A 26895-nucleotide genomic window follows, 5' to 3' on the forward strand; every position below is an offset into this window, starting at 1 on the left:
ACTGCATGAACGCGGCATTTCTTGGACCATTCCGAGTTACCACTCCCGTAAACCTAATTTCCCCCTTTGTCCAATTCAACGCCGGATTTCATTCCTTGTCTCGTCCCCTATAACGCCGTGGTCGATAACGAAAATCCCTGTCTGTGTTTCCCGTCCCCAAAATTGCAAAACAAAATAAGCTTTTGTAATCGCCAAAATACTCCAGGGTTTTGACGCGCCCCAACGATTCTTTCCTCCGCAACTTGGGTGACCCAAGTTCCAGCATCATGGACAATGCTCTTCTATGGCCGGCCATCTGCCAGGTCAGACAGTGAATTCCACATCGAACGGTACTCAACAAATATACATCATACACATCCTATACATAAATCAGACTCCGTTCACCACTGGTGTCGACTCATCGGTTTTATCTAGAGGCTGCGGCTCCATAGAAATATCGCCTTTGACCTCCTCGGGACTAGAGAGACCTGGCTTCAAGAGAGCAGACCCTCCCGCAACTTTGCCAGCGGCCTTGTTTAGACGACTCTTGTAATCACTGAGGCTCAATTTCTTCTTGACTGGACTAGGGTTTGCAGTGACGCCATTGATAGAACCAATACCGAAAGGATTTGACGCGCTTGTAGTTCCAAATGGTGACATCGCTGTCGAACTTGCGGCCGATAGTGGAGTAGCCGATGCCGATGCTGCCAGTCCCGAATTGTCAAACGCTGGTACTGGAGGAAGTTGTACACGAAGGTCCGGCGTCCTCAGCTTCCCGGGTTCTGTGTGCGTGGTCCCATTCAACCCCAAGCCCTGAGTGGCTTCAGCCATGTTTGTGTCAGTCGTCTGAGAGGTTGGCGAAGTCACATCAGAGCCATTGCTGGCAACTGAAGGTCGGTGCTCTCCAGTGGGTGAGTCCAGATCCATGGTCGAAACAGTCGACGGCGGGCCAGCCAGGCAGCCTATTTTCCGTTCCTCATCGGTGATGCGGCATCGGTATCGGCTCGCCATTAGACGCTTCGAGAGTGAGATGATCCTCTTCTTCACCGGGGTGGGATTGCAGGATTCACTTATCCAATGGCCCTCAACTGGATCAGTCTGGACAGCCGCATCACAATACGTCGCACGTGGACCCGTCGATGTCTGCCTAGACTCTGGGGCAGACTGATAGGGTTTGCTTGGTATCTTTGGAAACCCGACGCTTGGAGACCTCGCGCTAGCTGGTGATCCGGACTTGCTTCGAGTCGTGCCTGCATCAACATAATGTCCAGGCGGGCCGGCTGAGCCATTCCTCGACTTTGACTTTACCGATGAAATTGTGCCATCAGAGACACGCTTCTTCTTCCGCGGTGGTTGCTGTTGTTCCATTCGACGAAATGAATCCTCCACCATGGCCACCTTTCTCTTGTCCCTATCAGTTGGCTCTGTTAAGATTCCCAGTTGATCAAAGGAACCGACTGGTGTTCGATCTCGGCTCGGAGGTTTGCTACGCGACCCGCCTTCAACCTTGACTTCATCAACTACCTCATCAAGATGGCCTTCACTAGCTGCCCTACTGTTGGTGGCATGACCAGTGCTTGTAGGAGAAATGGTGTGATTGCGGCCCTTTCGCGACTTCTTCTTCCCTGCCTTGGTCTGATGTTTACCAAATAGGTATTGCCGGTGGAACCGAGCAAAGGCACAGTTGTTCTCGAGATCGCAGGCACAGCCTCCATATTCGGATAACATCCGATCGATCCAATTGGAGATTGCTGTATATTCGGCCGAGTCCAATTCCGGCTCGTCTTGCGCTGCAGTATCGTCATCGCTCAATCCCAGCAAATGCAGCCATCTGTCGCGCACACTCTTCTCAAGTCGGAAATCCCAGGGTAGTGTGATTTGCTCAGCAGCCGGTATGTACCGGTCGCTGACAAGCCAAAAGTGGTAATCTGAGCCACCAGACAGATAAGTATCCAGTTGCGCATTTGGTTTGCAGCTTCTTCGCACATATCTCGCCAAAGAGCCTTCTTTTCTTGTGTCAATGTACAGCGGCAGGCTAGGGTGGAAGAAGACAAATGGAAGGGGACTTGAGAGGTCAGCCCAGAAGTTTGAAGGATCCGCGCAATAGTCCTTTTGGAAGCCAATTTCGCCATTCAACTCAATCAACGGAACATCCTTTTCGATTGGTGCCGTTGATTCGATACAGCGCCATCGAAGGGTCGTTCCAGGCTCCACTGTTCGAGATGTGTCCTTGACCTTGAGCTTTGGCTTCGTCTGGTCCACATTTGGTGGTTCGTCTTGGAAGACTTCTGCGCGAGTCCTGCCCACCTCTTGCTTCATCGCATCGGGATCTCGCAGCCATCTTGACAGCGCAGTGGGAATGGCAAGGCTCGCAAAAGCATTGCTATGTGTATCGGGCACCTCCTGTTCATTATAGAGTGTATAGAAGCCGGCAGAGTAGTGGTGAATTTGAAAATCGTTGGGAAGGTCAGGAGGTGTTGTGGCGGGGCTCGGAGGATGGGCAGGGTTCGCTCGGGAGTTTTGGCCGTACGAAGGACTTCGCTTCGACGGTTGGGAGCTGATGGAATGTGAAGGACGGTGGGAGGATTTCGCTTTCTTGGAAGAAGGGGGAGGAGGGCTGCCTAGTTTGTTGCCATTTTCGGGGTGGCCGTTTATTTGCAAGTCGTTCGGCTTAGGCTTCCTTTTGGCGCCCTTGCTTGGAGGTCGCTTCGCCTTCTTGTCCAAGGACTCGGGTTGTGTTGCCAGTATGGCGTTGGCATTTCGTAACCGAAGGGTTCGCTCGATGGCTTTTTGTCGGTCTAAGGGTCGGGGTTTGCATTCTGCGCAGGAGTGGGCAAAGTCCTCCCGGATTGCCTCCTCTCTATTGTCGGGGTAGAAGCAATCAATGTGCTGCCAAGTATCGCACGTCTCGCAGTAGATTGTGTTTCCGTCATCGTCAGAGAAGTTGCAAATACACTTGATTGTGTAAGGCTCTTCCTCTACCTGCTCTACGGTCGGGGCAATTGGTACCGGGTCATTCTTGACCACCACGTCCCCTGGCGCAGCAAGTACAGTCTGACTAGGAAGTGGTGCCTGCGTCGACGGCGGCGCGGGCGTGTCTGTCATAATCTGAAAGGAGATTCTCACGAGGGAGTTGGCGTGGAAAGGCGTGAGCGAGAAGTTAAAAAGATTAGGGTCGCGGTCTTGAGGGCATGACGCCGCCTGTGTGAAGAGGCGCGCCCGCGGTGTTGTGGAAGGACAGCGCCGCGATGATCAAGATTATGCAGCCTGTCGCGTATATTCTTGTAAGGGCCGTATCCTTGCGATCAAGGTGCCGACGATTGAAAGTGAACCCCTGAGTGTGTCAAGCGAATACAGGGTCGACTGGTGTGTCCAGTTCGAGGCGTTGGCAAGAAGGGCAGCAACGCAACGGCTTGTCGAGGTGAAAAAGTAGCCGAACTGACCAATCTCGTCGTCGTCTAGAGTGAGGAAGCACCGTCTCTTCAGCCCGTTGAGCGGTGGTGGTGGACGAGATGCGTCGTAAAAGTCTTTCTCGAACCCGAGGAGGGACTGTCAGGACAGTTTTCGAGGAGGCAACGGCGCGCGGTGTCGATGGCGCGTAGAGTCAGGGGGTTGCGCAGCGGCGAATATACAAAAGAAAAGCGAGAATTAGGACCAGAAATAACCGCCGAGTAAAATCGAGAGAGTCCGGTTTATTAAATCGCGTCGTGCAGTCGGGCAAACGAAGGGGACGATGAAGGTGTGTGTGCGAGAGGAAGAGAGGGAGAGACAAATCGTGGGCTGGACAGGGACGAGGATGGGGATTTGGGGGGAGGAGCGGATGGGCAATGAAAGGTCTGGTAGCAGGATGGGGAAAGAGCGACCGCCGCAGACCCAAAACACTTGAGCATCTTTTTTGGGGGAAGGGCGACGGCGGCGCTGGGACAGGAAAATTGGCAGATGGCAGATGGCAGATGGCAGATGGCAGATGGGGACTGGACTGAACACTGGACTTGGCCGCAGAGGCTCAAGGGCTCTACCATGCTCAGCCAGGCTACCAGCACTAGTTCACTGCTTCCTACTAACCAGGCAGCTGGCCCATGATTGATGGACAGGCGCGGCTGCTGTTATGGGGGCTGGGCGTGAGGACTCTGCTTGGTATTCACCAAAACGGCACTGGCGGACCCATGAGAAAGGGCAGCTCTGGCGGATGGTGCTGGACCAAGGCCAGGTCAGGTCATGGTCGCTGCTTGTCTGGTCTGGTCTGGTCTGGTCAACTGGTCCCAGCCAGTCCAGTTGAGCGAACGTTGAACTTAGCGCAGACTTGAGGGAGGGACCCAGCCAAGGACATGACGCTACGACATGCCGAGCGCAGAAAAGGCCAGCGAGACACTGGACGAGACCGGCACACTAGACTCATCATGTGGAAGCATCTGGTCTCACCATGTCTGTTCTTTGAATTTAATTTTGCTTCTTCTTTCGATATTTTTGGCTGGTGTCGGAGGTCATGGAGCTCACTCGACGTTTGTTCAGAGTCACCAGCCAACAACAAACCACCAGGCTGGAGTAACAGAGCTGCAGGTGCCCAGGATCGGATGCTTGTTTGGTCTTGACAGATCATGAAGGTTTGCATGGGTACCAAACCAGAGGAAACATCAGAATAGCGAGAGACCTGGTCAATTTACCTGAGCAGCACGGAGTACCATGGGCCAGTTACAGCAGGCAATCAACGCCTCCCAGTCGACCTTGCATCACAAGTGCATCAAACACATTAGCAGCCATGATCCCGTTACAGCTCAGCTTGCCATCCCAGGTCCAGGTCCAGGTTCGTTACTCCGAAGTCCAGCAGAGTCTGATACGAATATTTACCGAGTGCATTTACAGTGCAGCTGCACATTCAATAAAACGAACCAACATGCACAACAAAAGCGAGGCAGCATCACGCAGCATGGGACACTGCAAAAGCCCATGTCCCTAACTTGCCTTGCACCACCAAGATCTCTGACTGCCTCCAGGCTCTACCCAACACCATCTTGTCATCGCGATGTCATGATATGATCATCCATGTTGCCCACAAAATATCCACAACGGTCAACAGCAAAGCCTGCTCGATTGTGACTGACTACGTTCTTCTCCTCGTAATGTACGGAAGCTCGGTACGCCGTCGAGTTGATGTGATCCACGACTCGAGTTGGTGGCCGCAAAAAAAGTGCCGTTCGAGTACCTATGTGCGTTTGAGTGCGAGTGTGTGCGCGTGTGTGCGTGTCTCTCTTCGAGATAGGATGGGGTGTGTGCCAGGCCAGCCACCTGCGGAGGCAGGTTCCCAGGCAAAGCCAACAAATGGAAAGAAGAAGGGAAAGAGTGAGAAGAAAGGGCGAGGAAAAAAAAAACCAGCTGGCAGAGGCGTCGCTGCTGATTGGCGCTAAGCCTAACTGCGAATGGCGGTGGGCTCATGGACTCGTTATGAGTGGACGCGCAAAGCGGGTCAATGTGCTTATCGTGTTGTTGCCTGAGGTATTAACTGCAGGCTCACGTTGCCGCGAACGGGGCGAGAGGTGAACTCCAGCCAGACTGGGACTGGACTGGACTCTGACGCACTCCACCATCCCCTGCTCAAGCAAGTCTTGGTCTTGGCCTCGGTGCTATGAATGTGTCTGGTCCCTCGCTCGCTCTGGCTGACACCAACAGGTCAAGAGTGTCCATGCCGCCATGTCATGTCTTGTGGCCAGTCACCCGAAAGGTGGAGCTGCATAGCAAGCAGACTCGGAACACGGTAAACCCTCTGCTCCCCTCTGCTGAGATGTCAACGGGCCAAGAAGAGGAGAGCAATGAGGGCACAATAAATGGGGCCTGCAGGCATGTCCCAGCACCGCATTGCAAGTGGAGTCCGAATGCAGCATTGCGTGTGCCTGGGCTTCAAGAAGCACACATCTCAGAACTGCGCACCAACAGCAACAGCTTCTGTTGACAAGGGTCGTGTCTGGGATGCTGCCCTGTGCATTGCTTGTTCTGATGGCTTGCTGGAGCCGACGACTGGTCGTGTTGGCAATGCACTTGATCACCTCCCCTCTCCCTCATCCCTCATCACTCAGCTCTCTCAATTTCCTCACACCATTTTCCACGACCCGTTCGCGACAGTTGCCATTTCTCTACCAAGTTTGCTGACTTCTAGGAACCGAGAGCAATGCTAGGCTGACTATTCCTGTCCTTGTCCGAGTCCGACTTGAACCCATCGCTACCCTCCGAGTTCGCATTCTGTCCGGTCCTCCAAGAACTCGTGATTTTGGCTACGGGTGAGCCAGCCACCACTTGCTATAACGACACACGTCTGATGTACGCCGTGTTACATGGATCATATCGAGTCCGAACGAGATGAAGACCAAGGTTCGAGGCGATAATAGATGAACCAGGAGCACTGCGGACACAGTTGTGAACCGATGTTGTTGACCCAAGCCTCTACTATCATTGCGCTCAGTCCACGACTCCATCTCGTAACAAACCAGCCGACCTATCGGCACGTTATATTATGAAGTGTTTGTATCTGGCCAAGTTTACTCTAGTAGCGACCCATCAGAGTCAACGCATCTCTTGCCGTATCTTGCCGTGAACCACCGTCTGCAACCTAGAAAAGTGTCACAGGGAGTCACATGAAACGCGACCTGCGAAAAGCGAAAAAAAAGAAAATTATACCCAAAGTTACAAACATCTTCACAGCGCCGCTTTCCTAAGAAAGCAGATGCATGTAAATTGACTGTATCTAGGTAGGTACCCAGGTATTAAAATGGCGTGGTAAGAGAAAAGTGCATTGTCAGAACGTAATGCCAAATTGTCAGAAGAGCAATCCAGGCCGTCAGCCACCGAGTCCTTGCCATAATCCCCCCATCCTTGTGGTTGGGGTAGTTGCTAGCATTGATACGTCTCAACGTGAAACCGAAATAACTGTTCTCCTTCATGCCACGGTCAAAGACCGCGCCCACAATGGAAAATCAAAAATTGCGCCCCCAATGGCCCCGAAGGACAATTGAGCAGAGGACGACTCCGCGATGTGCAATGCAGGCCTCCTTCACTAGTATCCCGTGTTCATGATCTCGGGACACTGGAACAAGGTAAGTATGAAGAAGAAAGGAAAGAAAAAGATGAAAAAGCGGGAGACGAAGCAGAAATTATATACTGGGAAGCAGGTGGTCAGTGCGTCTTCTCGTCCTGAGAGATCAGGGGCCAAGGCAGGTACGGCTGAGTGGGTGCCTGCTGCTGCCTGGGGGTGGAAATTGCGCTCAGCGATTTGAATGGTCGAGACTTTCGCTTGCGATTCTGGTCATTTCGTTTTGTCTTTCTGCTGTCGGATGGATTTCAGTTCACGGGATTGGAGCATGTATGTTTCTGCAGAGTCCGGAAGCACGGCCGTCTGCAGCATCCTGTGCTTACAATTTGGTGAATCAGCATTTGGCGTAAAGGCGCTGTCTCTTCATCTGTCTTCTGCCCGGAAGTCTTCCGATCCTCTTGAATCGTTCCGAACAAATCATGGCATTTCTTTTGGGGTGAATCATGTATGAACGGCTCTGTGCATTTTCAACAATGGCGAGATGAGCAATCTTGCAACTCTGCACGGAATGGACACAGGGGCAAAGTTCACACAAGAAATGTTCCTCGAGTTGCCTTTCCGGCCGAAATGAGAGTGTTTCTCTGCCGCAGTGCTAGGTGTTTGATGTCAATTGTCGACAAGCCTACGTCACCGATGCCCTTGCTCTGAAGTCAAGAGTGTCCAAATGTAGAATCCTTTGACAACAATCTCGTCACCGCTGTTATTGCAAGCTAGCAAGGTTGCAGTACCTCTTCCATGCGTTTGAATGTCAATATTTTTACACGTTGTAATTGGATGAGATTGCCGTCTTCTGTCTGTGAGGCGGGTGAGGCCTGAGAATTGTAGATTTTCAAACCTTGGTATAGGGTGTGTTGGTTTGAGACACTGTTACACTCTTGAGTATGGTAATTTTTGGGACAAGTCAAGTCGACGGTTCGCCAGGTAAAGTAAATGAAATTCTACGAGAGCTGTGTCATATTACTACCGAGTTATTCAAGGCGAAGAGCTTGTGGTGTGGTAGTATTTCGTCTTGTACTTCATGTTGAATGCTCCAGTATGGACGGTTGCCGAAGACTTTTGGTCAGTTGACTGGTGGCGTACGAGTATTGAGTGGAACAGCAAAGCACAGAGCACAAAATCGAATTGTCACATAAGTATGTGATATGAACTCTGTTTGCTTGTATTTAAAAATTTCCAAATAGCTACTTTGCGCAATATATTCGTAGGCGAGGTGTGTCAAGTTGATTTATTTCACCAATACTTTGTTCCTGAAGACTGATGAAATGTCATGGACAGCCTCTGAGCTAGAGGCAGAAGCACCAATCAGCATAAAAAAGCGGAGCACGGACCCATCATTCACCACACCGGTCCCATGACGCACTGGTTTGCCCCAGCCAAAAACCGCCCTCTGGTCGCCCCAACCGCCCCAGTCCCAGCCCAGTCGTAGCCACTCGCAGCCAGTCAAGTGCCACCCACTCCAGTCAGACCTCCGCTGCCGTCATCTCTCGCCTTGATCGCAACGAGCCTCGCCAGCGATATTCCATCACCGAAGACCGAGCGTACGCTATCAAAAAGAACACATCTGCCGCCTTTCAACGAAGAAAGCGTAGAAGCGGCCGTTTGTCGCCATCGCATCGTCTGCCAGCAAAAATGAAATTCTCCGTCGCTGTCTTGCCCGCCCTTCTGGCACCGTCGACTGCCCGGAGTATCTTCGGTGGCGATGCCCAAAAGGCCATCACTCATAATGACGATTTGAAGATTCCCGGAGAGTCGCCGTTGGAGCACTGTCCCGATAGGAAGAGCGAGGGCTTTATTGAGATTAACAGCGTGGATCTGGTCCCGAACCCGCCTGCTGCGTATGTGTTTTCCCCTCACGACTGGTATCCTCCACCGGCCGTCGGTTTGACCAGCCGTATGTAAACAGATAAACTGACTGACATCGTGTCAATAGTGGCAAGGAACTCGTCATCAAGGCAAACGGAACTGTCAAGAAGACTATCGAGGAAGGCGCATACATCGATCTTGTTGTCAAGTACGGACTCATTAGACTGCTCAAGACTAGAGCCGACCTGTGTGAGCAGATGGGAGAAGTCGATCTGAAATGCCCCGTCGAGCCTGGTGACAGAGTCATCACAAAGACTGTTGAACTTCCCAAGGAGATCCCACCCGTAAGTGTCATGGCTCTCCATTGAATTTGGGACTCTAGTTGGGCTGGGCTTTGCTAACTTGGGGATAGGGCACCTATAACGTTGAGGCCGACGTCTTCACCCGTGACGGAGAAAGAATCACCTGCTTGACTGCTAGTGTCAAGTTCAACCTCCCTGGAATGGACTTCCTCGGCGGCGAGTTGTAATGGGAGACTGGCAATGTGCCATAATAGACGTTAGTGTGTTACGCGACACTTCGTATGTTATTTGATGATGGGTTTTATTTTGCTTTCCTTCCATGTCATGCAATCGATTTCCATGCTCTTGTTTTCAGACGGCATCCATTGGTATATCGGGCGATATATTTGACGAGTTTTTATGTTACGGCACTGTTTTGATGTTTCATTCGACTTTTTGGCACAACTCCAAGACTGCGGTAATTCTGTTGAATCATAAACCCAAACTGGTACTATTTTTCTGTTGAGGCAAATCAACAACGCGGCCATACATCTACCTCTAGCATACAAGCCTTTGCATTCAATACATGATACATCTTAAGCTGTCTAATGCGCAATGTGCAACATGCTCCTCGCTTTCGTCGCCAGCCTGGCCATATGATCGTGTTCCCAGCTGTACGTAGCCTCTTCCTCTATCCGCCTGCTCTGCGGGTCAGGACTACTCGCCAAACAGGCGACGAACCCGTCTCAGTACACTATCTTTCTCTGGATCGTATGGATGGTCCTTGCTCGGAATTTCCAGGACGGTAGGGAAAGCGGCGGTATATGTATCAATTCGGTGCCGTATCCGGTCCGCAATCTACCACATTATCAGTTGATGGAATGCCAAATGAACATGATCTTGTTTATATAATGTGCTCTACTAACGTGTTGGTTTATCAAGACGATACCCACGTCCTTTCGATCCTGCGTAAACCGGTCAAAGGCGGATTCGATGGCAGCAGTGTCGGTTTTGCTATCCACGACCAGGAAGTTCTTTTGGGAATCGGCGCCAGCTGTGACGTGCTATACATGATATTCAGCTTATAGGCTCTCGCTGCCCCGTTGCAACAGACTCCAAACTTACGCCGATACCTGCTAGTAGCAAGCCCGTCACCGAGTCCTGGCTACGTCAGCCGTGTTTCAATCCAAGGCGATGTGTCTCCGGCATGGGAGCTTACCTCATCGCCGATGACGGCGAGGAACTCCCGGTTCTTGAAATCTGCTTGGTTGGCCATGTCGACTCTCGGATGACGACTTGACTGTTGCAATGTTGTGCGTTCGTGGTGAAGCTACAGGTTGGAGTTGACGATGAGTGCATCTCCACTATGATGGCAGCGCAAGCCCAAGGCAGGCGGTCAACTGACTGCATGCGCTTCAGCAGCGACCAGACATTCATGTTGCTGCCCCGCACAGGTGAGAGCTCCAGGCACTCGCCTGCTGGAACATAGATCACTTCAGACAAGACAGCTGAAAGGCGAGCGGAGCTGTTCAAGGCACTAGCTTTCCGCCCAGACCCCTGTTGCTGGGCGCTGAGCTCAAGCTGGGAAATTTGACTAAAAAAAGCTCCCAATGTAAACAATCACCCACTTCACAACCATCCATCCATCCCTCTTTTCACGCCTTCAACAAAGGGACACTGCGGCGCAAAACACCTGTGCCTTCGCTTCTGCGCGGCGAGACACGGTCGCACGTCTCCAGAGCCCAGTCGCCATTTAACCGAATCATAGTCGACGCGCTGATTCTGATTCGTTGGCAGTTTCCTCCTGCTGCCTTCCCTGTTGATAGTGAAGCTTGGCAACATGCCTCGACTTGTGCGACGACGTCCCCTCTGGGATCGCATCACTTCGATGCTGAACCCGATGGATTTTTTACTGTGGCTGTCGGAGGAGATAGAAACGAGGGACTGGGACTCGGGGCTGGTCGGCACGCAGCTTGGTCTTGGGCTAAACTTTCTGTTCCTCATTGTGCGTGCGAATTCGGGATCGAAGCAGGCAAGTGATGATATTTTCGGCGACGACGGCTCATCTGGTTGGTTGTCGATGCTTGTGAGTCCCTCACGTATTAAAAAAAAAAAAAAACCTTGAATTTTCTTGAGACGGTCTACTGACGGAGTAGGTTCATAGATTTATCCTCTTTCTTGGGGTTTGATTGCTTTCTCCGTCACCAACGCCGTTTACACCGTTTCGCGAACCAGAAAGTACAGATTATTTCAAGCGAATGTCGAAGTGAAACCGCCTACAGCCTCCGTCCGACGTGTCAAGGTCCAATCTTCTCCGGTTGCTTCATCGCCGCTGCGCTTCGTTGCCAATTTGGTTTCTTCAGATTCGGCTGAGTCCAGAGCCCATCCTGACAAGAGTCGTGATGTATGGGAACTTTCTATCTGGGATCCCCTCCCTGTTTGCATTAGGCTTGCTTGCTTGTTTAGTCCCGGGCATGTGCTTGTTTATTTGATCTTCTTGCCTCTGGCACCGTTAGATCCTCGGCCCAGCGTCACGGTGTTCAACACCTTGATTATGCAAATTGTCTTGTCTCTGCAGATGATTTTACTATCGTCGAGATATTCACAGCAAGCCAAGGATAGCGCCATTGTCCAGAAAGAGGTTTTCAACGAATATGACACTAAATTTGTTCAGCCGCGCATCCATCCTTTGGTCAGAGACGTGGGAACGCAAATGTCTGAGGACCAGCCTGCGATTTCGAGGGAGTTTGTTCAAGTTGGCACGCCGACTACACTCATCAGACGATCGTTCATTTCGCACGGCAATCCACACGTTGATTCTGAGGAACCTACACCCTCCGTATATAGGTCTAACAGTCCCAGTGTGAGCACTGGCAACGTCATGAAGCCGCAAATGTTCACCCCTGCCACTGCCAGCCGACGATCAGAAATGTTCACCCCTGCAGTAAGCAGTCACCGGTCATCAGGTCTCCGACATAGCTTGCCGGCGGGCTATACGCCAGTGAACAATACTCCTGCAGCTTATACGCCTGCTCCGCCTTCGACCGCTACCGTGGGCACATCCACAGGCGTGAACCCGAATTTTGGGGGTAATTTCGGCGTTTACTCACACCAAAAGTCGCCGTTAAAAAAGACTATCAGTATGGGTGACATGAATAGCGACAACTTCTCGCCGAGGAATTCAAGAGAGATGGCCGCGTACGAGCAGCGTGGCCAGGAACCCCCTAGCAGTCCGACGAAATATTCGGAGCATAGACGACTCACGGGTACGAATATCAATAGCTCACCCCATCCGTTTGCTAACATGGGTAAACACTCTGCAGCAGAAAGGTTTCCCAAGAGGTGGCGAGGCTAGTTGGCGTCTTCTAATATCGGGGAGGAGGAGTTTGACTGGTTCTCAGCATGGCATTATCTGGCGTTTTTATCTTCAGGTTACGTTTGGATCGAAGGGGTTGTATTTGCACCGACATATTCTAATAAAATGACCCTTAATTTCAGATGCGAGTGCTAATGGACCCAATGTGAGCATCAGATGCAGTTCGAGAGCGGATATGTTTGTCGAGAAGGAATAAGCTCTCCATTTGTGTCATCTTCACCGACACCGATCAGGCATCTAGATGAGGCCAAACGCCATGGATGCACCTGCCCTCTGTGATAATCCATTCGCTCTGCATCCCGAGCAACGGTGAGAGGGGCCATGAAGAATTTCCTTCGCTGGTGCATGTTTTCCAAGCTGACTGGTGGACTCGTCTCACATTTATTCATTGGTATTACGCCCTTCTTCGTTGTCGTTGTTTTGATTTGTTCCTCGCAGCTGGCAACTGCTGGCATGGTTCACTGTCAAGTGCCAAGACATGTGGACTCAACAGTCCCCTGAACTCGGCTCGACATTTGGACCGGAATTTCCTCTTCAGCCTGAACATGTCGCCATTTCTACCTCCTAAGACGTCCATTCCAATTCTTACGACTCCTGCAACAACCCAGCAATCCCCGCAGACAAAGACAAGAAAGCATTCATCTGCAGATACCCACAGATCCTCTTCCATAAGCTCGTGGGTGAAGAATATATTACCAAGCCATCGGCCAGAGCGTAGGGGCACATTCCGTCGTCGAGGCTATTGGGAGCAGCAGGAGTTGGGACAATCTGCACAACACGAGGCGCACCGTTCCATCCCGGACAAAAGAACCCACAGGAGTGCAACAGTTGGATCAAATCACATCATGGAATGGAATATGGCCAAAGATCTCTCTGAAAGCGACGACCTTCGCCATCACGCCCAGGGAGGCTTAGCCATGGATGACGAGAGAAAATGGAGTTGGGCTTCTGGGGACGATACCTCACGACGTCGAAGGGAAATGATAAACAAGAAGCCAAATCAGCAGCCTTTGCTGGAAAATCCAGGCCGAACGAATGTTGCCAGTGCTGGCGTTGAAAGCTCAGGATCGCAGCTTCTCTCTGCCACGGATCTTCAGTTTATCGAGGCTAAAAGAGAATCACGTCAGCGTCGACGCAACTTGAAAGAGAGCGGTGATTATCTAGGCGTACAAGGGTTCAACCCCGAAACTGGTGAGCTTGATGTGATAACCCCGTTAGGCAGTGACAGGAGCAGTCTCAGCCAGGAGACTCGACAGAAGCTTCTTGTCCTGCAGAATGCTTTGAAAGATGCTCGGCATTCATACAAAAGCACAAAAGAAAAGGGCGAGCAGGAGGCCAGGATGATTCTCCTGAAGAATGAAAAGGAAAAGCTCCGCCGCTTAGAGAAAGGGAAGGACGCAGTCAAAGATATGTGCAAAACTGTCAAGTGGAAAAGGCACACACGCCAGTGGTCGTCAGCCCAAGAGCCAGATTTGAGTCCTATCGCCCAGTCGATTTTTGCAACTACTGACACATCCTGTTGGTCATCCCTTGCTTCCCATGCGATTTGCGTTGAAATCTTACTGAACACGTTCATTTTAGGCAGACAATTAAACGACCATGCATCGAAAACCGAACAGCGTAATTCAATGTCAAGTCTGATTGACATCGAAGTTGACAACTCTGGCGGGTTTCCCATCCCAGCATCCATGTTGCAATGTGATCTGAAACTGGGACATAGCCCTGACTCAACAACTACGGTGGTCCGAACACCACATCGCCAGAGTCTTGCTGATTTGGCTGAGCTGGCACCATCAGCCTGGGAACTCTTCGTGAATGGTATAAGTTTCGACAATTCCGACGAACCCACGCCCCCGAAAGACGTCGAGTCTGAGCTGAAGCCTGAGCCGAAATACAAGAAAAGGACAGTTACGGTGCCATTTGACAACTTCTCAAAGCCACACACAGAGAGCAGACGAGACGAATACCCCTCCCATCCTCTCGAAAGCGATAAACCCTATAGAGATTATTGTCAGGCAGCGGGGCAGAAGAACATTCAACCTTTTTTAGACCGGCGTTGCGAGAGGGAAGAGGACCCTAGAGGGGAGACAGCAATACGGTCTTTGACAAAGCTAACCAACCAAGCCGAGAAACCAATCATAACCTCGCGAAGCGTGGGATTTCCCCCCAAAAGTATCACCGAGCTATTGAATCAAGACGAGCAAGATCCAACCCAACCAACATCTATGGTTCAAGACCAGAAGTGGAAAGAGTCTGCAATAGCCACCAGGACCGTGAACGAGGGATTACCATCATGCCAACCAGGGGACATGACGCTCAGAGAACAAAAAGCAGTGAAAGACACAAGCCCGCGAAAGAAACTCATGCAGAATTGGGGTCATTGGATTTCAAAAAGGAGAGCATCTCGAGGTTCCCGATCAAGCCAAGACGACACAGCGCACAAGCAAGAATTAAAGCTCCCGCCAATACCTCACTCCGTTACCGATCTTGGGCCAATCCCCAAGATGTCCGAAAATTGGGGAATGGAGTTAACATCCAGGCTTGGTCAGAAGATTCCCGGCTTCGGGCAACAGACAAATTCGAGTTTACCTGCCCACGACATGAACCTGCGCCAGGGAATTGGAACCCAAGGGGAGGGCCAACGAGATCGGTCAGTAGCGATCAAAGAGACAAGAAGAGACGGGACCAAAGACAATTCAGCCCACGTGAAAGGGGTGAATATGACAACACAAAGTACGAACCCGAAGCAGCCAGTTCAGCACAAGTATGCCTCCACACCCATCATCACCACTACTGGTTACGGCCAACAAGTCTCGCAAGTGAGCTCCCTAGCAAGCGTCAAACAAGAACAAAAGAGCCTTGCGCCACGGCTACCGAAGAAGGACGCGAAAGGGATGATATCAGGCCTGCCTCTAACCAACAGATCCAAAGGCAACTTGGGGGGCTATGTAATGAAAACCTTGTGGAATCCATTGCCGAGCATGGACCATGCAAGTTACAGTATCGAAGCAGATACTATGTCGACACAAATCCAGATACCAATGAACCATTGCATCAAGAGGAGCACCGTGCCCGTACCACCAATTGCCAGAGACGCAACAACGGCAAAGGTGTGGTCAAAACCCACACAACTGGTGGCCCCTTCAACAGACGGCATTGGTCCCAAGGAGATTGTGCATCACAGCGAAGATGTGTGTCCCAAAACGTTATCCAAGGGCATGAGGGCATGCGATGCAAATGCACACTTAAAGGCGAGGCCGCTACTTCGAGAAGGTATCCAGCCCATGGAAGTTCGGCCAAAGCACGACGAGGGAAGCGGCTTGACTCGAGGACCAGGAAGCTTTCCGGATCTATGCCAAGAGGACGGCAGGGACATTGGCTGTCAAAGCTCCTCCAGTGGTAGCTCAATCACGACTTGGTGGTCCCATGTTGCATTTATAGAGTACTTGAACATGGTAAGATGCCATTTGCTAGCATTCTTTTTGTTGTACTGGGAGATTGTTGGCCCGGTCTTCAGGTCGAAGTCGGAATACTGGGCCAGACACAGGAGGCATGAATCAACTTTAGCCGACTGCTTTGCTACAATGCTTGCTCTGCCGGGAGCGATTGTCGCCATGATGGTTCTTATTTAGGTGATAAGGCTGGCGACTATTTGTGGAGAGAACTTTGGATACCTAATGGATTTGACATCTGACATCTTGTCTGCATGGGGTTTCTAATGGCCGTGTGACGATGGGAGCAGTGCCTGATGGCTGTTGGCTTGCATGTCTTCCCAGTTGCAAGCTGGATGTACGCTATGAAGGAGTCTTACATGTGGGCCAAGCAACATCATCGTTGATGCATATTGCGTGGTGTCGGGATCGTGGGGCAGCCGTGGGCCGAAGAGTGGCGTTCAACGGATGAGGATCGGGTCGCCGAAAGCGCATGGCGAAGACACGATCGGAGAGCGGTCCAGGAGGGAGCAGAGGGCGGATTTTGTGGGAAAATTACGAGTATTATGCAATTGTATGGACTACGAGAAGGCTTGCACGGTATTTTCGATGGGGATCCCGATGCGACAGGGCAACTGATCAAAGCAACATGGGCCGGTTTGTTCGTGATGCATGCATGTTGCAAGCAGAGGAGGATGAAAGTGGTGAAGGCGGAGCTGGCCGGACAGCCAATGCCGTGGAGGGTATTGAACATCTGTATGGCAGTTGTTTGGGAAATTGCAGCGAGGCAGACCAAAAAATTGGCCGACAGATCAGCTCATCGGAGATTCAACGGCACCAGCAATGTCAGGTAATTAATTGAGCATCACATCACCGCATGTCTGGTTTTGGGCTGTTGCGTTGAAGGTGCCGATCACCGCAAGGGGCTTAAGGCTGAGGGGCAAAATCGGCGCCGATGGTTGATGAGGTTGCACAGACCACGGAGGAACCAGACAAGGAGGACGGCTGGAGGCTGGATTTGAGTTGAGACCAGGTTGTGTTCAAATCGCGGTGTTCCTGTCGGTTAATGTGATGATGATGGCTAGTATCCTTATTCACGTGGAAATGGCAGATATTACTGTATCAATTATACATTGCAGCTGAATTGTTTGCTTCGTGCTACGATCAATTGATGTCATATGCACACTTGCAACCAGACACCAGGCTCTTGACTCGGATGTGCATATCAAATGCCTGCACTGTCAGCAACAACCTACATATACCAAGCCATGCCTGGCGAACCAACGACATCAGGCATGTGTCTCACCCAAAATGCGCATTCCTGACTCTGGTTTGAAGAAAAGCAAAGACGAGATGGCTCCTTTGTATTTTTACGAGGCCTGTGACGATGTGAGGCCCCAAGTTGAGCCAATCCGCAAATATCATTTAGCAATGCTGTGCATCATCAGCGGGGACGCCAATGGCGCTAGCGGGACACTGGGGGGCGAGGTTCAGCGGTATTGACCAGTGACAGGCCGCTCATTTCCGCCTGCAGAGCCCCCAGTGCCAAATGGTCCAGCGATGTCCCCAAACGCTGGCCACTGGCTCCGAAGAACCAGACATGGCAGGGACGATTTGATTGACCCCGCGCCACTAAAAACATGCGAGCGCTCGGCGGTGCAGTGCCTGCCAGTGTGGGGGGAGGGGCATCTGTCCCTTCTCGTTGGCCGGTTCGGAGGCGCATGGCCTGTGGCTCCGAGTATCGGAGGTCCCGATGCCGGTGCTCTGCAAAATAGGTACTTTGTACTTTGCAATCTTACTCTGCAAAGCATGCTTTGGACAATTCGATAATAAAACCATCCGGTGGACCATCTTTGTCTTTTCCTTTTACATTTTGGAGATACTCATATATCTGACCTTGCATTGCTGACCAGCGTGGTGATTTAAACACACGACATCTACGAAAGCTGAAGGAAGCTTTTGGCCACACCACACCAAGATTCACCCCTCCATCCTCATCTCCATTCGATCTCTGGTCCTTTGCCATACATATTTGCTGCAGAAGCTCGGCACTGTTTAGCCCCGGCCAATTGACGACGGCATAACTCAAACCACTCACAGTTCGCAGCTTGCGTCTGGTGTCAGTGGCGTTTTTGTCTCCCTTGAATCGCTACTTTAACCTTTCTTTTCCTCCTACTTCTTTTTTTGTACATTTCCAACTTTTTGCAAAGAAGCTGTCACAATGCCTGGCACTGAGAGGAATCCACAGACCTTGTATGACAAGGTTCTTTCGAATCACATTGTTGATGAGAAGCTCGATGGCACAATTTTGCTGTATATCGGTATGTTGCCTATGGACGGGTGCTTGGTTCGCGTGTAAATTGCTGACTCCTGTGGCCGTGTAGACCGACATTTGGTTCATGAGGTGACATCACCTGTATGTTTCTCTGCCCTACACTATGGACGATGACGGTGAAGTAGCGAAGCGAGATGCTGACTAGTAGTTGTAGCAAGCTTTTGAGGGATTGAAGAATGCCGGCCGAAAAGTTCGTCGACCAGACTGCACTCTGGCCACGACTGATCACGTATGTTTGGATTGCTGTTCCATGTTCCTCATGGCTGTGGACTGAGTGTTGTGTTTGCTAACGATGATGTAGAACGTCCCCACCACTTCAAGAAAAGGCATGAAAGATATTGCCACTTTTATCGAAGAAGACGACTCAAGAACCCAGTGTGTCACCCTGGAAGAAAACGTTAAGGACTTTGGCTTGACATATTTCGGCCTCGGCGACAAGCGCCAGGGTATCGTTCACGTCATCGGCCCTGAACAGGGCTTCACTCTGCCCGGAACGACGGTCGTCTGCGGCGACAGCCATACCTCCACTCATGGCGCCTTCGGCTCCCTGGCCTTTGGCATTGGTACCAGTGAGGTCGAGCACGTCTTGGCTACTCAGTGCCTGATTACCAAGCGCAGCAAGAATATGCGAATCCAGGTCGACGGCGAGCTTGCTCCTGGTGTGAGCTCCAAGGACATAATCCTCCACGCTATTGGCAAGATTGGCACTGCTGGCGGTACCGGTGCCGTTATTGAGTTCTGCGGCTCTGTCATTCGCGGCTTGAGCATGGAAGCTCGCATGTCTATTTGCAACATGTCGATTGAGGGTGGTGCTCGTGCTGGCATGGTGGCTCCCGATGAGGTCACTTTTGAGTACCTCAAGGGCCGTCCCTTGGCGCCGAAATATGGCTCCGAAGAGTGGAACAGAGCAACTGCTTACTGGAAGGCTTTGCAGTCCGACCCCGGCGCAAAGTACGACATTGATATCTTTATTGATGGCAAGGACATCATCCCAACTGTCACCTGGGGAACCTCTCCTGAGGATGTCATCCCCATCACCGGCGTCGTTCCTGATCCCGAGACGTTCGCTACTGAGGCTAAGAAGGTTACTGGCCGAAGAATGCTCGAGTATATGGGTTTGACTGCCGGCACCCCCATGGAGGAGATTGTGGTTGACAAGGTGTTTATTGGATCTTGCACCAATTCTCGTATTGAGGATCTGCGCGCTGCCGCCCACGTCGTCAAGGGCAAGAAGGTTGCTTCCAACATTAAGCGAGCTATGGTTGTTCCAGGCTCTGGACTGGTCAAGACCCAGGCTGAAGATGAGGGTATCGACCAGGTGTTCATCGATGCCGGATTTGAGTGGCGTGAGGCTGGCTGCAGCATGTGCCTAGGCATGAACCCCGATATCCTCGCCCCTCAAGAGCGTTGTGCCAGTACTTCCAACCGAAACTTTGAGGGTCGTCAGGGAGCTGGTGGCCGAACTCACCTAATGTCTCCCGTGATGGCTGCCGCTGCCGCCATTGTTGGCAAGCTTGCTGATGTGCGCAAGTTGTCCAACTACACTGCCAGCCCGCATGTAGAGGCTAGCATTACTCCTTCCACACCGCAAAAGGCACATATCGACGAAAGGGTCGCCAACGACGCTCACGAGCGCGAAGTTATTGGGGACCAGCCCGAAGACACGGAGCCTCACACCAACACGTCTGTTTCCGGATCAAACGGTAGCTCCGCAAGCGCCGGGCTTCCCAAGTTCCTCAGCCACAAGGGCATTGCCGCGCCCATGGACATGGCTAATGTCGACACCGATGCCATCATTCCCAAACAGTTCCTCAAGACCATCAAGCGCACTGGCCTGGGCACCGCTCTCTTCCACGCCTTGCGCTACAACCAAGACGGCTCGGACAATCCCGAGTTTGTCCTGAACAAGGAGCCGTACCGCAACGCGAAAATCCTCGTCTGCACCGGTCCCAACTTTGGCTGTGGCTCATCGCGAGAACACGCCCCCTGGGCTCTCCTCGACTTTGGCATCAAGTGTGTCATTGCTCCGTCGTTTGCCGACATCTTCTTCAACAACACCTTCAAGAACGGCATGTTGCCACTCAGAATCGAGAACAAGAGTGACCTGGACGCGATTGCCGACGAAGCCCGTGCGGGCCGTGAAATCGAAGTCGACCTCCCCAACCAGCTGATCAAGAACTCTGCCGGCGTGACCATCTGCTCCTTTGACGTGGAGGAGTTCCGCAAGCACTGCCTGGTCAACGGCCTGGATGACATTGGCCTCACCATGCAAATGGAGGACAAGATTGGCGAGTTTGAGAAGAAGATGACGCAACACACGCCCTGGTTGGATGGCACGGCGTATCTGAAGAGACCTGGTCAGGGGGGGAAATTGGCTGCCAAGGCGGTGCCGGTGCCCAAGACGAACAGGGGCGAGGAGAAGAAGGAACCGCTGGAGTGGTGAGGTTGGTTTAAAGAGCATGGGATGGGACTGGATTCAAAAATTTAAGCGAGTTAATGAGTGGGCAATACTCTGGCATCAAAATATGATGAATAGTTGGAATGAATTGATCTATGAACCGACGCTTGGTTTAATATCTATGCTGTATGATTTCTCTATCGCCCCTTGTAGTTTCGTGAAACGCCGTGCATGATGACTTGTTGATCGTGAGGTTGCGGATGCGTGTAAGTCGAGAAGTGTTTGAGGTGTCCAGCTAGCCTTTCGCGCCTAGTTATGCATTAACCTGGGTCCGGTATAAGTGAGATGGTAAATAGAAGGGATTTGACATAAGTCTCCTTACAAATGCAGTGTATTGAACTCATCATATCGAAACGCCACTATATAGAGTGGCCATTGCGTAATTTCCAACTGGCCACCTCGACGAATATACCGAACGCGGCAACAAAGATAAATATCTCAATAGCAGCTCTGCGAAGCTGACGCTGGGCCATGGATAGGTTGCTGAGAACATTATGATCAGAGGAACTGGGAGGGATGTAGCCCAACAAGGACGGAAACAGAGCCATGGAGAGTTGAGACGAATACATAAAACTTGACACTGCAAGTAGTAATGAAGGAAGAATAAGGCTTCAATACGACATGTTAATTCTTTGACACACTGGTATATCATTTGCGACGACGCATAAAATATTTTTTTTGTTGTACTTCATCGTGCTTGTACCACCTTCACTGGGCACCTTGGAACAAAGAGACGAGGTCTGATCTTGCATGGTTCCTTTTTTTTTATTTGGTCTGATTGGGATGGAGGATGGGTCTGTGAATGAGGATTGCGTAAAATTGGATGTTGGTTGGCAACAGATTTGTAATAGTTCAGCAAGTGTAGAGATATTTGCAGTGTGTTTGTGATTCACTTGTGTGCCGCACTTATGCTGCTCAAGTCCGAATATGGAGTTATCAGATTTCACTTGCTGTGTTTCGGATGCTTCCGCTGACAAAGATCACCAGAGCGGAGAAAGACACACGAATCACTTCCGCTTGAGGCGCATCTCCACTTGAACCTTCAACACCAACTTTGACGACGCTTCTACCAACGGTCATGCAAGAATGGGCTCCAAGACATTGGAAAACGAAGATCGTCGGGAACATGGTATGCCCTCACCAACAAATCTGACCTGTGAACCTTGTTTCTGACTTACGAACAGAAATCCCATCATCAAGCGGGTCTTGTTCTGCCGGCGGAGAACCACGAGGCAGCCACCTCTCGAGAGATGGCGATGGGTGCATGGGCAGCCAGGGCGCGGACGAAGGCGACGACGATGATGACGACGACGAATGCCATGCTGCTACCGCCGTTTCGTTGACAGGCCCTACTTCAAGCGAGGCAAACAAGAAGAAGAAACGCAAGAGGCCAAAGAAGAAGAAGGGCAAGACGCCCGCTTCAAAACAGACGTCGCCTCCGAGGATTCCGCTCCACGACCTTTTTCCCTCTGGGGAATATCCACCCGGCCAGCTTTGCGACTATGAAACGACCTCTACGGTTAAGGCTCCCGAGCTACGCTACATTGGACACGGCTTTCTCGAGGATCCCACCCTTTTGAACGACTACCGAAAGGCGGCGGAAGTGCATCGCCAAACGCGAAAGTGGGTACAGGAAAGTGTCAAGCCAGGCCAGACGCTCACTGAAATTGCTGTCGGAATCGAGGACAGCGTTCGAGCGCTCTTGGATAACGCTGGGTTGGAGACGGGACAGGGCCTCCAGTCTGGATTTGGATTCCCCACGGGACTGTCACTCAACCATTGCGTTGCGCACTATACGCCTAATCCTGGGCAAAAGGATGTTGTTCTCCAGCATCAAGATGTCATGAAAGTTGACTTCGGTGTGCATATCAACGGGTGGATTGTTGACAGTGCGTTTACCATGTCGTTTGATCCTACGTACGATAATCTCTTGGCTGCGGTCAAGGATGCGACGAATACGGGCATCAAGGTGAGAAATTGACTCTTCCAGAACAATTAGTGAAAGTTTACAACTGACGATTCGGACAGAATGCAGGAATTGACGTACGCATCAGCGACGTGAGCGCTGCGATCCAAGAAGCCATGGAAAGCTATGAAGTCGAAATCCGCGGCAAGACGTATCCCGTCAAGGCAGTCCGGAACCTCTGCGGACACGACATTAAACGCTATCGTATCCATGGCGAAAAGACCATCCCATTCATCAAGAACTCGAACCAGACGAAAATGGAGGAGGGTGATATTTTTGCCATTGAAACATTTGGCAGTACTGGACGTGGCTTCGCCAAAGACGGTGTACGTTGACCCCCTCCTGGTGAATATATGACTATGCTAAATGGTGAAATAGCCAGGTATTTACGGGTACGGACTGAGCCATGACGCGCCAGAGCATGTATCTCTGCCGTTGAGCTCCGCGAATAAGCTGTACAAGACGATTAAAGAGAACTTTGGGACTCTTGTGTTTTGTCGGCGCTATCTCAACCATATTGGCTTGGACCGATATCTGGCTGGCGTAAGTTTTTATGCTTGTCTTAGTGCCAATGATTCTTGCTGATAAGTTGTAGATTAATTGTCTTGTGTCGAATGGGATACTTGATGATTATGCGCCGTTGATGGATATTCCGGGATCTTATTCCGCGCAATTCGAACATGTATGTGCCTCTTGTTGTTTTCGAGAATTGAAGCTGACTTTGTAGACTATTTTGCTGCGTGAGTCGAGGAAGGAGGTCATTAGTCGGGGTGATGACTATTGATGCGTCGATTCGTATGGCGGTCAATTTGCTTGAGAGGATATCATAAGGACGTGATTGAGAATTGGTGCTTGATTCAACACAGCAGGGAAGGTTCAACAACACAATGACTGGCTTCAACACCGTCACGAATGAGGGTTCAACACCACGAGGAACTTGAAGTGCGCTTGCAGAAACGAAATATTTACTTTCTATCTCCAGATGGGGACTACGCTCTTTCAATAAATCTCATTTTGCGAAATATGGGAGTCAATGATCGTGAATGAGATGCTGCGATCTATTCTAGTGGATTGCTACTACTTTTGGCCCTGAAACAGCCCTTACTCTTCGTATAGCTGCCCCATTATTCTAGGCGATACCATTGTGCTCTGAAATTGGGCAAAGAGGACTCTGTGGACACACCTTGCCGACATTGGCGTATAGACATGGCTGGCAGAGATGAGAATTGAGCATCATTGCCGTTCACTAGTACCTACCGACGTTCCTTAGTCGTCCATCTCAGGTGGTAATCGCTAACTTTTGAAGCAGCAACATCACAACCAGTACCGAAATATTTGATGGTCGCTTACAAGGATGTGGTCTCGTTCGTTTCTTCAGAGAGGTGGTCACCCAGAGCGCCTTGCAGCACCAGCTCATCATCCAAGAGACTGCTCGTTGTGTCCATGCCAACAGCTACAATTAGCCCTCGTGATAATGCAATGGCGCATAAATAAGATGATCAAAGGAGTAGCTCTCATCACTGTCCACCACTCGATTCTGGACATAGCTAGCAGAAACGGGCACCTCGTCGCCGGGCTCGAATGCACAATTGCCCACGGTAGTTGAACTGAGTATTCCCGCACCAGATATCAGTTCGTCATCGAAATGATGTGCCGCAGCGAACAAGTCTTCCGCGCCAGTGGCATGATGAGGCACTGTGGTGTTTGAAGGTCCTGGTTGTTTGAGCCTTGCAGCCCTCGCCTTTCTCAACAATCGGTTCAACAACTTATATTCGAAGTCACGAAGACCGCCGAATTTAGAGCGATGACCAAACTCAATATCATTTGTCTGAGCATCAGTTTGCGACAGAGTGAAGCAGCAGATGTTCAGGACGGCATTGATTGCCCTCCATGCTTGCTCAACTAGATCACCTTCTGATCGGGAACAAAGTTCCGTCAATATATAGGCAATTGCATACCACTGCACGTGGGAGAAACAAAACCAACTCCATCTGGCTGTTGGTTCGCCAGTATACAAAAGAACCTGGGACTCGACAATCGTGATTGACCTGATGAAGAGGCTGTCCTTGATGTGATCTGGCAGTCCGCCGCAGGTTTCTAGCCGCAGGGACGGATAGTACGCCATGAGCCACATCTTGCCTAGCATTATGCGCGAAATGATGGCAGTGTACCAATAGAAAGGGTCAGATGGGTCGTGGCCCGAGAACAGTTTCTGAAGCATGTCTTGGTATTGTAGTATCATGGTGCTGCGTTGTTCCAGGCTCTCTGTGGTATGGAGCTTGCCGCATGGTCCGATTGTTCCTGGCGATAGGTTCTGAAGACTTTGAAACACGATTGTTGCGCGGAATTTGACAATGCTAAACGTCATGATTGTGAAGCTGGCTTTTGGGGCTGGAAACTCCGTCATGCTGGGGGATAAATCTGTATCATTAACATTGAGTGGCATTTGCGCATCATGGCCGATAGCGTGGATGGACGTATTATACCCAGAGTCTTCTGCCGCTCGAGCATCGAGAGCACAGATATTCCACCATAGCCGGCGTCTTGTCTCCGTTGTAAATGGTGAGAGACCAAAGTGCGTTCCGTCGCGATGGACTCCAGTGTTTTGGGCGAGTCGCACAGCCATGGATGTGAGCGACCACATGAGTCGCAAGTTACAGTAGTTTCGAAGGCTGCTTAAGAATATCGCAAAGGCTTGTAGGACAATGATTTCGTCTGTTTCGAGGAGATGTGCGCGTGCTAGTGCTTGCTCCGTGCCGGCTTTGTACATGCTGAGGAGACTGCTCTTTTCGGCACCCAGAGTCTTTGGACATTCTTCATCGGAGAGACTGGCTATGGTGGAAAAGTAAATGGCAAATAGGAGCGCTTCAAGTCCTCGAGGCAAGCCGTCTAATTGACTCCGGTACTGAAGTACAAGTGGTTCGATTGTTGGTATGTGAAGGATTTTGATGACGGGGTCGCAATTTTCTTTGTACAGGCGCCAGTACACCATCACCTTGTCCGGTGTTGGATGAAGCTGACGTAGGCTTGAGTAGCAGGGACTGAGACCCAATAGTGAAGTTGTCACCGACTGATCGTGTGTTGCATCCTGCATTCTTGGCTCTTCATGATCTTTCGGATCTGTCAGGTCCTCCAATGTGTCTGCCAAGCCATCTACCTAGTCGACAAGGTTTTAGTCATGTTGACACAGAAAGAACTCGGTTTAAATACATTGTGTCTGCAGTATCAAGGGTTACTTACCTGTTCAGTCAGGTTGGCCCAAAAGTTGCTGACAATGTACCTGCTTCGTCCTTCTCCAATTGCGAGTTGTCCGAATTCTGCCTGCAAATCCGCGACGTCATTCTTGTCACCAAGCCCATCATCTTCAGGGTACGCATGGGAAAATGGCCGTGTTTGCCCTCTGTTTGACAACTTGTTGTTCTCATCATTACTGCTTGGCTGTCTCAACTCCAATTCTGCTCGTAGTTGCTGAACAACGCCTTCAAGATACTTGACCCGTTCCAAGGCACTGGGACCAGAATATTGCCTGGTCGAAGGCTTTCTTGGAGCAAACACACAGTCTGTCCCCGACTTGCGACAGTTGACACAAGGATTGGTCCTGTCGCACCTTTTCCTCTTTCTGCGGCAGGATAAACAGGAATAGGGCTGCAATCGAGGCGGTTCAGGTTCGCGGTCAGGTTCAGGTTCAGCCGCAGTCCTGTCCAGTTTGCTCTCCTTCTGTAGAGTTTCGTGGCTCATGGACGGCAAACTACAGCAACCGAGAGTATTGCTTGAGTCTCATCTGTCGGATTCGTGCTGCATGCCTGTATCGAAACCGTCTTGGTCGTGGCCGTAAGCAACCCCAGTAAAGAGCTCTGAAGTGGCTTTGGTAAAACCTCGGCTGCCCATAACTTGTCTCAATTCTGTAGTTTGGTAGCATTTACATCACACCCCCCCTTTCAATCACACCAGGAACTAAGGCGTTTCAATTCTCAATTGTACAGCATTGGGGGGGGGGCTTTTCCTCACTACTTTTCGTTTCGAGATTAGATGTGTGTTGTGGGGGATCAGTTTACGGCGTGGGGATATCGGACAACTTACTGAACCGACACATCTTTATAATGAGAAACATTTTCTAGTTTCCCAAAATATCCAAATCAATGGCAAAAGTCATCACTCAGTAGTGTAGCTTTGAGCAGACAGAAA

At 50.9% G+C, this 26895-nt stretch overlaps 8 protein-coding genes across 8 annotated transcripts; 5 read left to right on the forward strand and 3 right to left on the reverse strand.

The window, feature by feature from the left end:
• Positions 1-369: 369 nt before the first annotated feature.
• VFPPC_13544 (PHD finger and SET domain-containing protein) lies at positions 370-3084 on the reverse strand (the record flags this gene model as incomplete). The annotated part of the gene is made up of 1 exon (XM_018291319.1): positions 370-3084. The coding sequence occupies one exon, from the start codon at positions 3082-3084 to the stop codon at positions 370-372; it is 2715 nt and encodes a 904-aa protein (XP_018137702.1).
• Positions 3085-8689: 5605 nt separating this feature from the next.
• Positions 8690-9392, forward strand: VFPPC_13545 (phosphatidylglycerol/phosphatidylinositol transfer protein precursor; the record flags this gene model as incomplete). Its single annotated transcript, XM_018291320.1, has 3 exons — positions 8690-8895; positions 8991-9207; positions 9276-9392. The coding sequence occupies 3 exons, from the start codon at positions 8690-8692 to the stop codon at positions 9390-9392; spliced, it is 540 nt and encodes a 179-aa protein (XP_018137704.1).
• A 469-nt stretch (positions 9393-9861) lies between these two features.
• On the reverse strand, positions 9862-10420 carry VFPPC_13546 (ATPase, V1 complex, subunit F, eukaryotic; the record flags this gene model as incomplete). The annotated part of the gene is made up of 4 exons (XM_018291321.2): positions 9862-10002; positions 10071-10208; positions 10270-10305; positions 10364-10420. The coding sequence occupies 4 exons, from the start codon at positions 10418-10420 to the stop codon at positions 9862-9864; spliced, it is 372 nt and encodes a 123-aa protein (XP_018137705.2).
• A 564-nt stretch (positions 10421-10984) lies between these two features.
• Positions 10985-12499, forward strand: VFPPC_03920 (hypothetical protein; the record flags this gene model as incomplete). Its single annotated transcript, XM_022428361.1, has 2 exons — positions 10985-11230; positions 11309-12499. The coding sequence occupies 2 exons, from the start codon at positions 10985-10987 to the stop codon at positions 12497-12499; spliced, it is 1437 nt and encodes a 478-aa protein (XP_022284039.1).
• Positions 12500-13065: 566 nt separating this feature from the next.
• On the forward strand, positions 13066-16152 carry VFPPC_03921 (hypothetical protein; the record flags this gene model as incomplete). The annotated part of the gene is made up of 2 exons (XM_022428362.1): positions 13066-14038; positions 14102-16152. The coding sequence occupies 2 exons, from the start codon at positions 13066-13068 to the stop codon at positions 16150-16152; spliced, it is 3024 nt and encodes a 1007-aa protein (XP_022284040.1).
• A 2020-nt stretch (positions 16153-18172) lies between these two features.
• Positions 18173-20729, forward strand: VFPPC_03922 (3-isopropylmalate dehydratase; the record flags this gene model as incomplete). Its single annotated transcript, XM_018283365.1, has 4 exons — positions 18173-18272; positions 18336-18367; positions 18441-18515; positions 18588-20729. 4 exons carry the CDS (start codon positions 18173-18175, stop codon positions 20727-20729), a joined length of 2349 nt encoding a protein of 782 aa, XP_018137709.1.
• Positions 20730-21830: 1101 nt separating this feature from the next.
• On the forward strand, positions 21831-23494 carry VFPPC_03924 (methionine aminopeptidase 2; the record flags this gene model as incomplete). The annotated part of the gene is made up of 6 exons (XM_018283366.1): positions 21831-21873; positions 21929-22713; positions 22773-23036; positions 23089-23253; positions 23306-23392; positions 23438-23494. The coding sequence occupies 6 exons, from the start codon at positions 21831-21833 to the stop codon at positions 23492-23494; spliced, it is 1401 nt and encodes a 466-aa protein (XP_018137710.1).
• A 675-nt stretch (positions 23495-24169) lies between these two features.
• On the reverse strand, positions 24170-26448 carry VFPPC_03925 (C6 transcription protein; the record flags this gene model as incomplete). Its single annotated transcript, XM_018283367.1, has 2 exons — positions 24170-25867; positions 25951-26448. The coding sequence occupies 2 exons, from the start codon at positions 26446-26448 to the stop codon at positions 24170-24172; spliced, it is 2196 nt and encodes a 731-aa protein (XP_018137711.1).
• Between the last annotated feature and the right edge of the window lie 447 nt (positions 26449-26895).

Source organism: Pochonia chlamydosporia, chromosome 2 (assembly GCF_001653235.2).
Source record: "Pochonia chlamydosporia 170 chromosome 2, whole genome shotgun sequence".
NCBI lineage: Eukaryota > Fungi > Ascomycota > Sordariomycetes > Hypocreales > Clavicipitaceae > Pochonia > Pochonia chlamydosporia.